The 15,418-nt window shown below is 43.3% G+C and overlaps 1 protein-coding gene and 1 non-coding gene across 5 annotated transcripts in view; both read right to left on the minus strand.

Moving 5' to 3' along the window:
- Palm2akap2 (PALM2 and AKAP2 fusion) overlaps nucleotides 1–15,418 on the minus strand; it is a 457,063-nt gene that overhangs the window by 260,775 nt on the left and 180,870 nt on the right. For all 4 annotated transcript variants that reach the window (XM_076845693.2, XM_076845695.2, XM_076845694.2 and 1 more), the window contains one exon: nucleotides 2,682–2,762. In XM_076845693.2, coding sequence (XP_076701808.2) covers nucleotides 2,682–2,762 — 81 coding nt within the window. The remainder of the gene's footprint in view (nucleotides 1–2,681; nucleotides 2,763–15,418) is intronic.
- On the minus strand, nucleotides 4,569–4,641 carry Trnaa-ugc (transfer RNA alanine (anticodon UGC)). The gene has a single exon. It is a non-coding gene; the product is annotated as a tRNA-Ala (tRNA).

The raw sequence follows: 15,418 nt of genomic DNA on the forward strand, positions 1-15,418 counted from the left end.
AAGAGAAGAGTGTCCTGGGAAGAACCTGATCTTTGGAAGCAGACAGTCCTGGGATTCAGCCTGGGCTCCCTTGCTTACAGTCTCTGTGTCCTTGAGCCAATTACTTGACCTCATGGATGTATTTCTGTACTTGTGGGATGGGGAGACCAACATCCACCTGGTGGTCACTATTGAGGACAGGCATTTAAAGTATCAGGCACATGCTGGGTATTCAAAAAATACTACCATAGAGGGTAGATAAGAGGTTCCCAGGCTGCTGTACTGCCAGGACAGAGCTGGCTGGCTCTCCTCTGAGGCTCCCGGAGGAGGAAATACAACCCCAGAGAATCTCCTTCCATCCAGGGGTGAGGCCACCAAGCTGGAAACCTAAGGATTCCAGGGAAGATGACTCACCCTAGTCAACTTCAGTCAACAGTCAACTGATCTGAAGTGGAACCCATTCCTTTCTGGTGTCTGAAGTGACCACATCCCTCCATCAGGCCCTCTTCCTTCTATCAAAATAATGCAACTATTTTAAGGAGGATGGACTCAGATCAAAGAGTGGCAGAACCAGGAGGGAGGTGTCCCCTTGGCCACAGTGAGGCCTATGACTCCTCTGGCCTTGCCAGCAACCCTTCCTCCCCAGGCACGAAAGCCCAGGACCTTTCAGAGCTGGGGGTCTCTCTCCAGCTGGTACAAGACACACTGTCACCTTTGGAATCTCTAAGCTCTCCTTTTTATTGTTCAAGGCTAGCAATCCATCCTCATTATGTCCACACAAGCTTTCCCCAGAGAGAAGACAAGACAATGCACTGGTTTCCACTTAACTGGAGTCAGTCACCTCGAGTCCTCCCACTCCAGACTTCTTGATAATGTGCTGGGTGTACCCCTAGATAGCGAAACTCAGGAAGAACTATCTGATTCCCTTGTTTCCAAGTCCCTGAGAGAACCTCATTGCTTACTCACACAAAACTCAGGCCTTTTTACTATTCTTTCTGTTGACTGGATGGATGGGTAGATGACGGATCAACAGATCAATGGAGGCACAGATGAAGGATGGACAGAACATTCTAACACTGTGATGGACATAGGCAATGAATGAGTCTTGGGTATCTCGTTTGGCACCCAGAAAGATGAGAAGTGGGACAAAAGGAACCTGGTCTTATGACATATGCTCACTGCCTGATTTTGGATTCAAAGAATGCGAGAGCAGAGATGAGCCTGAAGCTGGAGAGGAGAGAGGCTGTCTAGTCAAATCAGCCTCTCTGACCCATTGGGCTCAGCTCACCTTCTCACCCAGAGTTCACAGAGGTTTTAGTACATGTTAGCCTCTTACCGAAGTGAATTGACTAATTGACTGTATGCTGAGCTACAGATCCTGCCCTGTCCAGACTGACCTTGAGCAACTCACTCTGTTCTATCAGTGTTTTAAGTCCCCCTCTCTGGAAGAAGAGGATAATTTTAGTCTCAATCTTCCCTTGGGAATGTTGTCAGGAAAGAGTAACAACATGTGGATCTTGTCAGGCCCTTACTTGAAAATGGATTTTCACAATGGACAGCATTCTCAGTATCATGCTGCGTTTCTCCCTTTTAAGCACAATTCTCTGGTTCAACTTACTGGTAAACTGATAAGCATGCAAAGCAGATATAGGTCATGCTGCTCTTTGAAATCACCCACCAGCTTGCTCATGATTCTCATTTTGAGGATTCATTTAGCACAACCCTGTTTCCTAGAGAGGAATAGGAAATGCAACCATGAAGGTTCACTTTGTTTTAAAAATGTTCAAATAATCCCTACTTTGCATCGCCCAGAGACTCAGCACCACCTTCCCAACCAGCCCCCGAGCAAAGCAATTCTATGTACACAAGGTCATGGCAACTTCTCTGGAGCAGAAGGCCTTCCTTAAAAAAAAAGCCCAGGAGCAGTCAAAAGCAAGCATCCACTTGTAGATGGCCATGGAATGTGGTCACTTTATCCTCTGAACATGAGCAAAGCAACATTCAGCCACCAGTGGAGTCCCTGTGACAGTGACAGAGCTTTCTCCTGGGCTGTAATCAATTATGATGCTTAAGAGCATTATGCTTTAGAGAGAAATAAATAAATAAAACAGCTCTTTCTCTCCCTCTTTCTTTTTAATACAGTGCAAGGGAGACCCAATCCAGACAAATAAATCAAAAAGCCATTTTTGGCCAACTGCTCATTTTAACAGAACACTTGTAAAATTGCTATAGTAGAAATGAAATAGAAGAGTAATCTGAAATACACAGTGTTGTTCTTTCCTCAGATCCCAGGGCTTTATCTCCCTTTGCTCCGTGTCAAGAAAGATATTAACATTTTTAATTTTTTAAAAAAGTGCATTTGGAGCCTCTGAGCAAAGGCACAGGAGAAGCAGCCCCGGACCATGTGGAGTCTGCTCTTCCAATGTCTATATATAGCCACCACATTTCACAGGCACACACCACCACCCTGCACCCCATCCTCATGCACACTGTGATCTGAGGCTTGCAGAAATCAGAATGCTGTGACGATGCCCTGAATCTCAGAAATCCACAAGAAAAGCCAAGAGATGGTTTCCCGATTGAATGAAAAAGGCTGGTTCAGCCGTTGCAGCGCCTTGGCGGCAGGGCAGGCTCTGCCCAGCTCTCCCGAGTGTGATCTGCATGGCTAATAATGGCACAGGTTCCTGGGATCAGCCGCTTACCTTGGAATGTTGCAGCAGGAGTACCTGCTCGTCGAGCTGCTGTCGTTTGCCTTCTATTTCCGTCTGCCGCTTTCTTTTTTCCTTGAAAATAAAAAGAGAGAGAGAGAAAGAGAGAGAAAGAGAGAGAGAGAGGCTGTCAGAGTGGGTGGGTGTTGGCTCTAGGAATGTGAAGGCAGGGAGCAGGAGCAGGAGCGGCACACATCTGTGCAGACACTTCCAAGAGATGCTGGGCACACACGCAGCGTCACCTGCCCGACCGTTGCTGGGTGTGTTGCAGGCAGCAGCCTTCTCCTAACATGTCTGCGGTGGGCTCGGCCAGTGGGAGAAATTCTCCTCACTCAGCCAGACTGCAACGATTTAATCCAGAAGAAAAGGCGGTTTCCACACACGCACACGCACACGCACACAGCCCTGTGCTGTGCAGTGTTAATTTGGAGACAAAGAATAAAAATCTCAATCCAAAAGACACAGGTTGTTACAAACTGGGAACAGGAGGGAATTAAACAAGGGCAGGGGGATTTTTTTTAGCAAAATCATATACATAAATAATATGCTGCAATTTCAAATTTGGTAGGACAGATTATCCAGTGAGGCATACCAAACAATGTAAATGAGAGAAGTTATCTTTGATCTTTGCCTAAAGGAGCCATGGGGGGGAACGTTTCTTGGGGGTGGGGCTCCCTGAGATTTTGGCAAGTGTGAATCTGAAACCTGACTGCATGCCTCCAGCTCTATATTTGCTACCTGTGTGGCTTCTGGTAAGTTCTTTCACTTCCCTGGGTCTCAGTCTTATTCTACATCAAGTAGAGATAACAACTCTACCCAAGCCATACGGTTGGGATGTGGATTAAATGAGAGGATATATGCAAAAGGACTAGAACAAGGCCTGGCACACTGTAAGCACTCAATCATCGTTATTTGCTAATATTCCTATTGCACATGTTTGCTTCCAGGGAGGTAATTATTGCCTAGAAACTAGTTTTAAAGGGATGTGTTTCCCTGGCATTCCCACATCCTTTCCACTAAGCATATACTTCATGTTTTTTTTCCTCCACCCTTCTCCAGTGCAGACAACAAACATCACAGGAATGTGGTTCATTAGAATAGAAAGGCCTTCCCCTATGAGAGCTTGCTTGTTTATATTTGGCTTCTAACGTGTACAGGAGGATTTACTGAGCCATGTACAGCACTGGACCATTCTCCTTTGCTCACAGATGCAGGAAGACATTACAGCATTGTCTTCCTGGGGAAGTCAAGGATGCCAAAGTCTGGCCACACACTCCATGGATGGAAGCTTTTCTTTCATGGAATGCAATGCCATGTTTCTGAGATGTGACTGCACCACAGCTGTTGAAATCAATGTCCTAATCTGCTGGGAGCCATCAGCCAAGTAGGTATGACAAATTCCTTGCCAGCTTACTCCCATGCTGTCTAGTGGAAGGACTTCTGAAAGGTGACCTTGCTCAAGGACCAGGGCAGGATCCGTGTTTAGGGTGTTCCCCCTTTAGAATAGGGCAGTTTAGTATAATAGGAGATTAGGGTGTTCCTCTTTTGGAATAGGGCGTATCCTGCTGCTGAGTTCCTCTTGAGTGCTTAGGGTCAAACAGTATATTTTGGGAGACAGAAGCCCATGCGGAGTGGATTTAGGCAGGAGTGGATTAGGGCAGAGTGGAGATTTGGAAGGAGAACGTGGATTCCCCCAGAACGTGTTTGTAGACGGCCGGTGTGAGTTCGGGAATAAAGAATTGCTGTTTGAATCTACAAGCTGTGTGGAGACTCGTGATTTGTGCCCAGCCGAGAGACTGCGGCACTAATCATGTGTGTTAAAGCCCAGGTTTTCCACGCAATGAATACACTTTAAGAAATATTAGCTCTTTTTGGGGGGCGGGGAGATGCTGGGAATTGAACCCAGGGCCTTGTGCATGCAAGGCAGGCACTCTACCAACTGAGCTATATCCCCAGCCCAGCATTTGCAGGTAAACAGATGCTGAAGTAAGCCAATCCCAAAAAACCAAAGGCTGAATGTTTTCTCTGATAAGTGGATGTTGATCCATAACGGGGGGGGGGGGGCAGGGGGGCAGCACATGGAAAGAATGGAGGAACTTTGATTGGGCAAAGGGGAAGGAGTGGAGAGGAGGGGGGATGGGGACAGGAAAGATGGTGGAATGAGACAGACATTCTTACCCTAGGTACATGTATGACTGCATATATAGTGCGACTCTACATTGTGTACAACCAGAGAAATAAAAAGTTGTGCTCCATTTGTGTACAATGAATCAAAATGCACTCTGCTGTCATGTATAACTAATTAGAACAAATTAAAAAATCTGCAAAACAACAAAAAAAGAAATATTAGCTCATAATCCTGAGTTATAGAATATAATATCTAAGTCAAGGATAGAATCTCCCTGTCAAAGTGAGACCCATGACTATCTTAGGAACTTATCATTCACCAAGGGACTCCAACCAATGATGCATAATTGATGCTACTTAATCTCAGAGCATGTCCAAGAACAGATAATAATATGACAGTAAATGGGGAAAGTAAGGCCCAGTGGGAAGAGCACACCTGACCAGCATCTGAAAGGCACCACATGACAAGGCAAGAACGTCCAGGACCAGCTACCATCTCCAGTCCCAGGAATTCTCTAGATGAGTTTACTGGACCTTATCGCTCATTGCTATTGACTATCAAGATATACAGTTTTCCTACATTTAAATCCAGAACAAGATATAGTGTGTTACAATACAAGATGCAGATCACAAATGTTGACTGAGTGCTAACTATACATCTTGTCACTTCCAAGACTTTCCCTGGCATTCCTACCTCTGTGCATTCACTCATATGCAAAATTCTCATTCCAGAGTTGCCCACTGGAATGGTAAATCTGAGTGGGAACAATATTACCAGATGGACTCTGTAGTGGACCTGTACATGCTCAAGCAGTAGACTCATCAGGGATCCCTGTAAACTGATACGGTCAAGGTGGATGTAGGTTGCAAGTTAGTCCTTGAAGAATGGGTAGGATGTAGGTACATGTCGATCAACAGGCAGCTCATTCAAGGCAAAAAGAACTATGTGAGCAAGAGTAGAAGTGCTATGCATGTTCCAGAAAGAATGAGGAGGAAAATCTAACTGAGAGGGAATCAAAAGATTAGCTAAGACTAGGCCATTGATGAATAGACCACGAAGTTTGAATTGTATTATACAGACACTGCCCTATCTTTGTAAGGTTCTCAGCAAGAGCATTGATATGATATTGTATTTTAGGAACATTAATCTGGCGTTGGTATAAAGGAAGGATGAATAGGGGTTGGAATACTTTTCCTGTAAAAGAAAAGTAAACATGTAGGCTGTATTAATATTTTCCCTAAGGAAGCACCTAACTGGATTCAAGTTCTAAACAAGAGTTGTCAACATACACAACCAGGCTGTGCCATTGGCATGTTCCCATCTGTGTTTGAGTGAGACCTTGGGTTTGGCATCAACAGCAGAAGAGGATTCTTTTCTAGATGAGTCCCTTGCACAGTGATAGGGTTAGATCCTGAAGCCATTCCTAATTGGGTAAGAGGTAAGAATGCAATCAGCCTCTGTTCAGAATTAGGTACAAGTCCAAAAAAAAAGGATTATGTTTAAGTCAAATCATGGTAAACTTGAGTAGGACCCCATTGAGGAACGCACCTTTGGTCCTTGACATTGGCCTGATGGATGGCTGAGGTCTGAGCTGTGCTCCTCACCTGGCTGGCCTGCTATTTCCCAGATTTCTCCCTCCCTTAACTAAGACAAACCCAGTGACTCTTGGGCCCTTCATTCTCATCCACTCCCAAGCTCTTGAGGTTCCATCTCCGCTTTGAGGCCCAGGTCCCCATATTGACCTAGCTACCTTTCAGGGCATCCCTCCAATTCAACACATGCAATCGCTCTCTCAAACATCCCTCGCTGGCTACCTTAGGCCCATTCCTCTTTCTACGTTCTTCATCTCAACAAATGACCCTACTCAAGTCAGATTCTGTCATTCATCTTATTGAACAGCAGCATCCGTTGATTCTGCTTGCCATTTTCCTCATCTTTTGCCTCCACACTGCCCTAACGTTCCCCTTTATCTCCTTACCTGCCCATTGGAACTGTTCCTCATCAGGACCTTTTACTCCCCAATGAATTCAGTTGCTTGCATTTCATCTTCATCTGGATTACTGAAGGCATTTCCTCACTCATCTTGCCTCCATGCCTTGCTTTTTCTCTAAGTCATTTCCCACACTACTGCCAGAGTGACATTTTAATACTGAAGTCTGACCATATGCATCCTTTGCCTAAAGCCCAGGGTGTCTCCCCACTGCCTATAAGACAAAGCAATGGCCATTGAGGCTCCTATCTCACAGCCTCATCTCCAGCTGTGACCCCTGAGCCATATGCTCCAAGCTCAATAAGAGCTTGCAGTGTCCAGACTTGCTAGGCTGGGCTCATGTCTTCCTGCCTTTACTCTTACTGCTTCTCCTAACACTAATGGATGCCTCTTACTGCTTCATTTGACACACACTATTCATCTCTGACAGCACAGCTTAAATATCAATGAAATTATAGTGACCACCTGTCAGTTTTGATCAGTCCAGTCTTCCTTCCCCTGGGATCACTTCTATACTCACTGTAAATGGAGTTAGTGGGAATGCTAGTTATGGTCAGTCACAAATACCCCAGCTCATCCTTGTCACCGGGACTTGTACCTGAACCAGTTTAGGCCAATCATACTACCTTATCCCCTTGCAATAATAATTTGACTGCTCTAAGGAGAGGCTCAGTGACCCAAGTGGGACCAACAAGAGATACTCTAGGGTCAGATGCATAAATATTTGCATTTTAAAAACTCTCCCTTCCTACTAGGGTTAAGCTGAGATGATATGCATCTGAATGGCAATTTTCCCAAGCCACATAGAAAAAAAAGAACCTATGTTGGAGAAAATATGGTCAACGCAAAGAGAGAAGTAAAGTTTCAAGACAGAGAAAACAGGATCCTAATACATTATTTGGACCCAAGATCTAGTCACGCATGAAGTTAGTTCCATCGCTCAGCTTCCTAAATTATCTATATTAATAAATCTCCTTTTTGCTTGAACTAATTTGACTAATGTCTTTATCACTTACAACTGAAAGGGTACCGATAAATAGTGAAGCCTTTTCTGCTCCCTTCAAAGAGAGCTCCACACTCCCCCCTTTCTCCCTGCTCTGCATGGGCTATAGATTTTCCACGTTAGTATCTTGAGTACTTCACAGTTACACATCTTCTCCATCAATCAAACCATAAGCTCCGGAAGGACCAGAATCTGGGCTGATTCATCTCTAAAGCCTAGAGAGAGTATTGCATAACGAACACATGTGTATTTCTAAATTGTGTGTGGTCCGTGTGTGTCTGTATCCCTCTTTCAAATACAAATCTACAGCCCATGCAGAGCAGGGAGAAAGGGGAAATCATGGAGGTCTCTTTGGATGGAGCAGAAAAGGCTTCACTATTTATCGGTACACTTTCAGTTGTAAAGTAATACAGACATTAGTCAAATTAGTTCAAGTAAAAAGGAGATTTATTAATATAGATAATTTAGGAAGCTGAGTGATGGTACTAACTTCATCGACACTCATGATTTCAATGGTGGCAAAATATATTATTGAAAACCCATTAGCCATCCATTCATGAAACCAGAAGAGTCCTCATGATGAAGACATTAACCAACATGGAATAGATAGATCATCACTGTTGCTATGCATACAAGAACAGAGTTGGAAAAGCTACTTCTGGGGGAAAAAATCATGGAAAGCTCATTGTGGGATGAAAGGTGGGGGAAGTGAACATTGCAGGGAAGAGTGTAAGTCTCTGACAGTAGCAGACCACTGGGAGGGGGAACATGTCCCTCTAGAGACATCTGGAATGAAGTGATCTCAATCCATTAGGAAGGTTTCCAGATCCCTCCATGATCTGGGAGGCCGTGCTAGCCACTCTTGTTGTCTTTCTGTAAATCATGTATTTTCCTGGCAAGCATTTTCTGGAAGCATTGCAACACTATAAACACTGCAAACTATTAGTATAGTAAAGAGCACACACTGTTCAGACGGTAAAACTGATGGAAGACAGGTGTCCCGGGAGTTCAGGGAGCTGTCTCCACCTTTGGGCTCGTGAGACTCCCTCTCCTGCTGTCACCTGGGCATTGGGAAGTGCAAGGTGGTGACTGGGCATGGGGTGGGGGTTGCTCCAGCTGAGCTTGTGAGAAAAAGGGAGAGCGTGAAAGAGGCTAAGCAGGGAGGGCAAAAAGAAGCAGAAAAGTGGCTTTTCCTTTCCTTCCTGAAGTTCCATTCTGACCCGAGCTGATACCCAGGATCTCAGGGCACAGCAGACAGCAGGAACCAGAGGACCTACTCCAGGCACTAATTGCCAGTAAGAGCTTGGAATTTAGGTAAGAGGAGGAAAAAGAAAAAATACATGAAATGGTAAATGCTCCATCTTACTTCTTCCTATTGCTAGACCAAGAGAACTCTACTTTGACTCTTCCCAGGGTGAACCAGCAGGGACTGACTGTGTGTCCCTCCCCAATGCACTGATATTTTAAGTGACTTTCTCTGCCAGCTAGTTCCCAGGCTTTTGCAAAACAGAATCAGAGAGAAAGGGAAGAGTACTGAAGAAAGACAACCAACAGGCCATTTTAAATAGTTTGCACTTGGAAAGGGAACTGGGGAGGACAGGGAGGAGAGAAAAGAAAGGAAGGTATGAAAAAGCAAAGAACTGAAATGGCGTGGAGATAGTTTGAAGGTCAAGAGTGAAAATGAAAGGCTGAGAGATTAAGATTAAAAGATCAGGGAGAGAGAATCTTAGGTAATTTTTCTGTGGTTAATGAAACCCTCTAATGTTGTCCAGAAGAATCCAGGAAGGACACTGGGATGACTTTTTGCCAATGAGACTGTGCTCCTCTGTGACTTCTTGCTACAACTGGATCACTAGGGCACCCAGGTTTTATATAGGTTATGCTAACACATGAATTGACATTTTTGAGAATTAAATGATAGAAAACCAACTTGCAAACATGGATCCGAGGAGCTTTATCTATTAAGGAGTCAGAACATCATCTCAGTCATGGTTGAATTATAATTACCTGTTTAATGCTGCTGCAGAGTCAGAGCTATTTATATCTGAGGACAGAAAAGGAGAGTGTATTGTCTGAAAACTGAGAAGCATGGTGATCAAGCATAGAAAAATCCAGCAAGTACCCACACAGCTTCGTCCAGCTGCCTTGTCCAGTTATCAGTGAACATTGAGTTTGCTTGGCAGACATGTCCCTATCATTTATCTCATCTCAGTGCTATTAGGCATTAAAACGCACGCTCCAGGCTCTAAAGTCAAGGTCACCAATCATGATCCTGATTACAGTCAGGCTTCCCAAGCAGTTAGCTAAACAGAGAGATGGCACTTGTCACATCCTGCCCCTGCCCCGCAATGTCCATCCAATGTGAAATGGCACTTGGGTTTGCAGATGAGTATACTGAAAGCTGAGTTAGTATGTGATTTTCTGATCCCACACAACTAAAGACTAGAACCCTGAGCTAGTTCAAATGGAAACCTTAAAAGACCTGACCAGCAGGACAAGTGAGCTGGATTTCCTATTATCACACCTTTCTCCCGAGCCATGCAACCACTCAACCTGCACCACTACCACATGGAGAATTCTACTTCTCTATTCATTTCTCTTGGCTTAATTTTGACTAGCATTTCTATTTACTCAACTTCTCTTTCATCCCATGTATTTTGACCTTGAGCTTGCCATCTATTGGTAAATGAAGAAACTGCCAGCTTTGTTTCACTTGTAATAGAAATTATAAGGTCAAGAGAAGGCTTTTAAATAGACATCAATTAGTTCAGAGGAGATCAGGCACATTCGGGGCGGTATGGCTGTTGACAACATCAATTGGTTCAAATTTTAAAACTGACTTTTGGAAGGGTACTTCAACACTTGAAATTTGAGTAAATATCATGTACAGGTTACAGGCAACACTGTTAGTAATTACAGCAGTTAATGTATGTAGCTTATTAATGCCAAGCCAAATACACAAGACGTCAGAGTTTAGTTTAAGGTCTTTAGGAGACACTTTATAGACCATATGGATTATCTCTGAAGTCTACTTCATAAGGTCTATTCATAGTGTTACTCTTTAAGTAAGTATTAAGCCATACAGCTGCACTTTTGCTTTTCTGGTCCTAACACCAAATTCTTTACCACAAAGGATTCCTTTACTCTCCTCACTAACCACTGAAAAGGAAAGCAGTCTGATATAGTCTGATGAGGAGGTAATATCTGCTATGACATCATATTGATAAGCACTTAGTAATGAAAAAACTAAGCATCTTCCATCCAGGGAGGGAGAATGACAGAGAACTCCAAAGAAGTCCCAAATGCCAGAATTTAACAATTCAATTCAGCCACAGCATGTAACTGGCACATCACCCTCTCCTATGAAGCCTCCTGAGCACTGACCTGGGCTCAAGAGATCTGACTTCAGACAGAGGCTCTGCTACTAGCTCTCTGGGAGACTTGGGCCTTGAGTTCTCCACCTGAGCAATGAGGAGGTTGGACCAGCTTAGCCCTAAGGTTCCTCCCATATCTCACATTCTACCAGGCCATGGAGAACACAATGTGTCCTGTATGGTCACAGATGTCCTTCCTCACCTATCAAGTACCTGTGATACCAGCAAGCATTCACTTACTGTATGCCAGGCAATGTCCTGCATGCTTTATAAATTGATTCTTTTCATCTTCCCAACAACCCAATGAGTTAACTTCCATCTTTATCCTCACTTCAAAGAGGAGAAACCAAGAGAAATAACAATATAGGGTCACATGACTAATGAGTGTGAGGCAGAATTATAACCCTACATGGAATATGGAAACAGAAATGTCTTAGGATGCCATTGCAGGGCTGAAACAAGGGACAACAGAGATGGCACCAAGCATATCACCTGATAGAGGGCAGCGACTCAGTAAATAAAGCTGTTTCCTTTGTACCTAGAACCCTGGTTTTGACTTAGGATTTTGATGACACTCTGTAATTTATTCCTGGAATTAAAATTCAGTTTTCTAGTGGTTGAACCTAAGAATAGCAATCACAATGGTGGTAAAAACCTTAGTAGTACATCTGGTCGTCCATATAGGGAGGGTCCACATCCTCGGATCCCACCAACCACAGATGGAAAATGTTTGGGAGAAAAATTTTGTCTGAACTGAACAAGTGCAGACCTTTTTCTCTTGCCATTATTCCCTAAACAATAGGGCATAACAACTGTTTACATAGCATTAACACTGTACTAGATATTGTAAGTCATCTAGAGCCTGTTTAAAGTATACTAGAGGATGTACATAGGTTATATGCAAATCCTGAGCCATTTTATATAAGAAAGTTGAGCACTCACAGATTTTGGTATCTGCAGGGGTCCAGGAACCAATACCCCCTGGATGCTGAGGGACAATTATATAATCATGGCAGTTAAATTTATTGATCTTGTGATGTGTTGGGCATTATAGTAAGGCGCTCCTTTCAGCTTTTCACTTTAACCTTTTAAAACTTTGAGATACAGACCTTTAATGTTCCCCATCTTATTGATTAAAAACAAAAAAACAAAACAAAACAAAAAAACAACCCAAAGTTTAGCTAGAATGAGTGAAGTGCCCAAGGTCATAAGCTAAGAAGTGGCCAAACAGGATCTGAAAGGTGAACAACCTGGCCCTCCAGCACTTTCCCATGGTGCAGTGCTACTGACCTCTGTTTAGCTCTCAAGAGTGGACTCCACTCTGGACACAGGCAATTTACTGCAGCAACTTCACATTCATGTGCCTTAAGCCTTCCAGAGCAAACGAGATGTTGACAATACAAAACAGTCTGATGTCAAGTCCTTCCACCCCACCCCAAAACGAGGCCTCTTACCACAATGGGGCCTCTTACCACATCTGTGAGCATCTCTCAATTTTGAACAAAAATAAGCCAAGGCTGTGTTGGAACCTTCAGCAAATCCTGGTGGACCAATATATTCATTTACTTTAATCCCTGTAGGAGATATTGCCAGGGGATTCAGTGTCCTAATAAAGAGAGCAAATGCAAAATATTTCCCTTCCATTTGAAAATTTCTTCCAAAAGGGACTGCTGCAGATGGGGCAGCAGCTGGGAGGGCTGTCACTTGCCAAGAATGGAGGAGACTCTCTAAACCTTAGGTTTCTGGGTATCAGCAAATATCTCCCTAAAACTAGATGACAGGAAGAGCAAGGGGCAGCGAGACCCACTAGGCTGGCAGTCCTGTCTTAGGAAGATGTGTAAATCCTGGAGAAGTTTCAGGGCAGGAAGTGGAGCAGGCCCTACACGGATTTCACAGTGAGCGGTAGAGGCGCTGGGCATCTGGACATAGCTGTCCTGGGGCAGAACAAAATCACGTGCACGACAGTGAACAACACAATGCGTGGTACTCAAACTAATGACAAAATGACAAAGGAACGCAGACTCCCAGAAATGAGCATATTTCCAGAGAGTACGCGCCTTCTCTTTTATCCATCATGTCCATCTGTCCTTCTTTCCTTCGTCCTTCCCTCCTTCCTTCTTTTTTGTATCAGGGATTGAACCCAAGGGTGCTTCCCCCAACCCATTTTTATTTTTTATTTCAGGCAGAGTCTCACTTCTTTGCTTCGGGCCTCGTTAAGTTACTGAGGCTGACTTTGCACCTTAGATCCTCCCACCTCAGCCTCCAGAGCTGCTGGAATTATAGGCATCCGCCACCACCACGCCTGGCACATTTGTGTTTCTTAGATACCAGTATCTGATGACTATTTCTTTTTTGAGGAGAGTGGGGTGTTGGGGATTGAATCCAGGGCCTTGTGCATGCCTGATGAATATAACTGATATATATCCTTCTCCTTCTTTTTTAATACAGAAAAGTGTAAAGAAGGACATACCAACCTGGGCGGGGTGGCGCATGCCTGTAATCCCAGCAGCTCTGGAGGCTGAGGCAGGAGGATCATGAGTTCAAAGTCAGCTTCAGCAACTTAGCAAGGCACTATGCAACTAATTTAGACCCTGTCTCGAAATAAAATATTTAAAAAAGGGCTGGGATATGGCTCAGAGGTTAAGTGCCCCTGGGTTCAATTCCCAGTTAAAAAAAAAAAACACAACAATCCATAATATGCCCAGATAAATACAATTAGCCCTAAAAATATAAATGAAAGTAATAAACATACATGGTGAAAAAATTCACACAACACATGCAAAAAATAAAATAAAATGCATGGTTGAATCGCACTCCACATTGTCCCTATGTACAGCGATTCCCATTCTTTCTGTTTCCCACCAGGAAAAAAAAAATGAACCCAGCAACATGCTGTAGGCTGGTCTTTTTAAAGCACAGATCAGCTCTGCTGCTGGCCCTGTTCACTCAGCAACGGGCGGAGGTTTTCTGCTTCAGCACAGGGCGCCTCACCTCATGTAGCTTGGGGCGTGGCGGCAGTTCACAGATGCACCGTAATTCTCCCACGGTCCACTGCTAATTGAGTATTTAAGTGGCTCCCACTGTTTTCTTTGTTATCATAAAAAGGGAGGCACTGAATCTTGCCCTCTGTATACCTTAGATGTACTTTTGTAACTATATCCGGAGGACAAATCAAACAGGAGAACTGCTAAGTCGACAGATTTGAACCTTTAGAACTTAATAGGGTCAAACTGTCCTCCACAAAACATTTTTTTAAATGTTTTTAATGATGTCATTCTGAGGAGAAAATAAAACTCAACCAACTAATAAGAGTTTTAACCGTGTTCACTCTAGTTAGCCATAGCTTGAGGATGTAAGGGATTTTTAAGTAAAAGAAAATACCTACCCCTTTGTTAATAACAGCAATTTTCTTAAAATGTACTTGGGTTATTTGTTCTTATCATAGACTATTACTTTGTCTTTTCAGGTTAAAAAAATGATGATCTGCTACCTTATGAACAGAAGTCTACCAGGACTCTATCGGTTTTCCAGGAGAAACTGAATCTGCGCCTCTTTTCTTTGTGCTATTAATGTTAGCATGATCTCACAGTCAAATTGTGCCCACTTGTCTATAGTAAAAAAAGCTTGTCCCTTCTGTTGTCACTGTCCTTCATGGTTAAAAGGAGAAATGTTTCCATGCACCAAAATAACTTCTAGATGGACTCAGGTCACATATATAGTGAAAACATGAGAAAATACAGTGATTATCTGGTTTTAGGATGAGAAAGGACTCCAAAAACATAATGCATAGAAAGGAATCCACAAAATCCAACTAGTAAACTTCATTACATAAAATTTAAGACTCTGGTTTTTATGATGCCAACTGAACACCGCATGTCAAAGGCACGTACCAACTTGGAAAAAATATTTGCAACATATATGTGAAAGGGCTAAGACCTTAAGTAAGTAAAGATTCTTATCATGTGATCTATAAAGAAAAATATGAATACTTCCATACATAAAAAGAACAAAACAGAAGGAAAATGCTCAGTGTTTTTAATAACCAGAGAAATGTCAAATAAAAGCTGCAAAGCCACCCCCACATGAAATGTGCACTTCTTCTGGGGACGGTGTGAGACACAAAGACTTTCTCTTTAATCTCTGACAGAATTATAAGATCCACCTTTCTGTGAGGCTGTTTTAAAAGTTTTTGTTGACTTTATCATAAAGAATTCATCCAGAGAAAATTATCTTTGA

This window comes from Callospermophilus lateralis, chromosome 2, assembly GCF_048772815.1.
Source record: "Callospermophilus lateralis isolate mCalLat2 chromosome 2, mCalLat2.hap1, whole genome shotgun sequence".
Lineage (NCBI taxonomy): Eukaryota > Metazoa > Chordata > Mammalia > Rodentia > Sciuridae > Callospermophilus > Callospermophilus lateralis.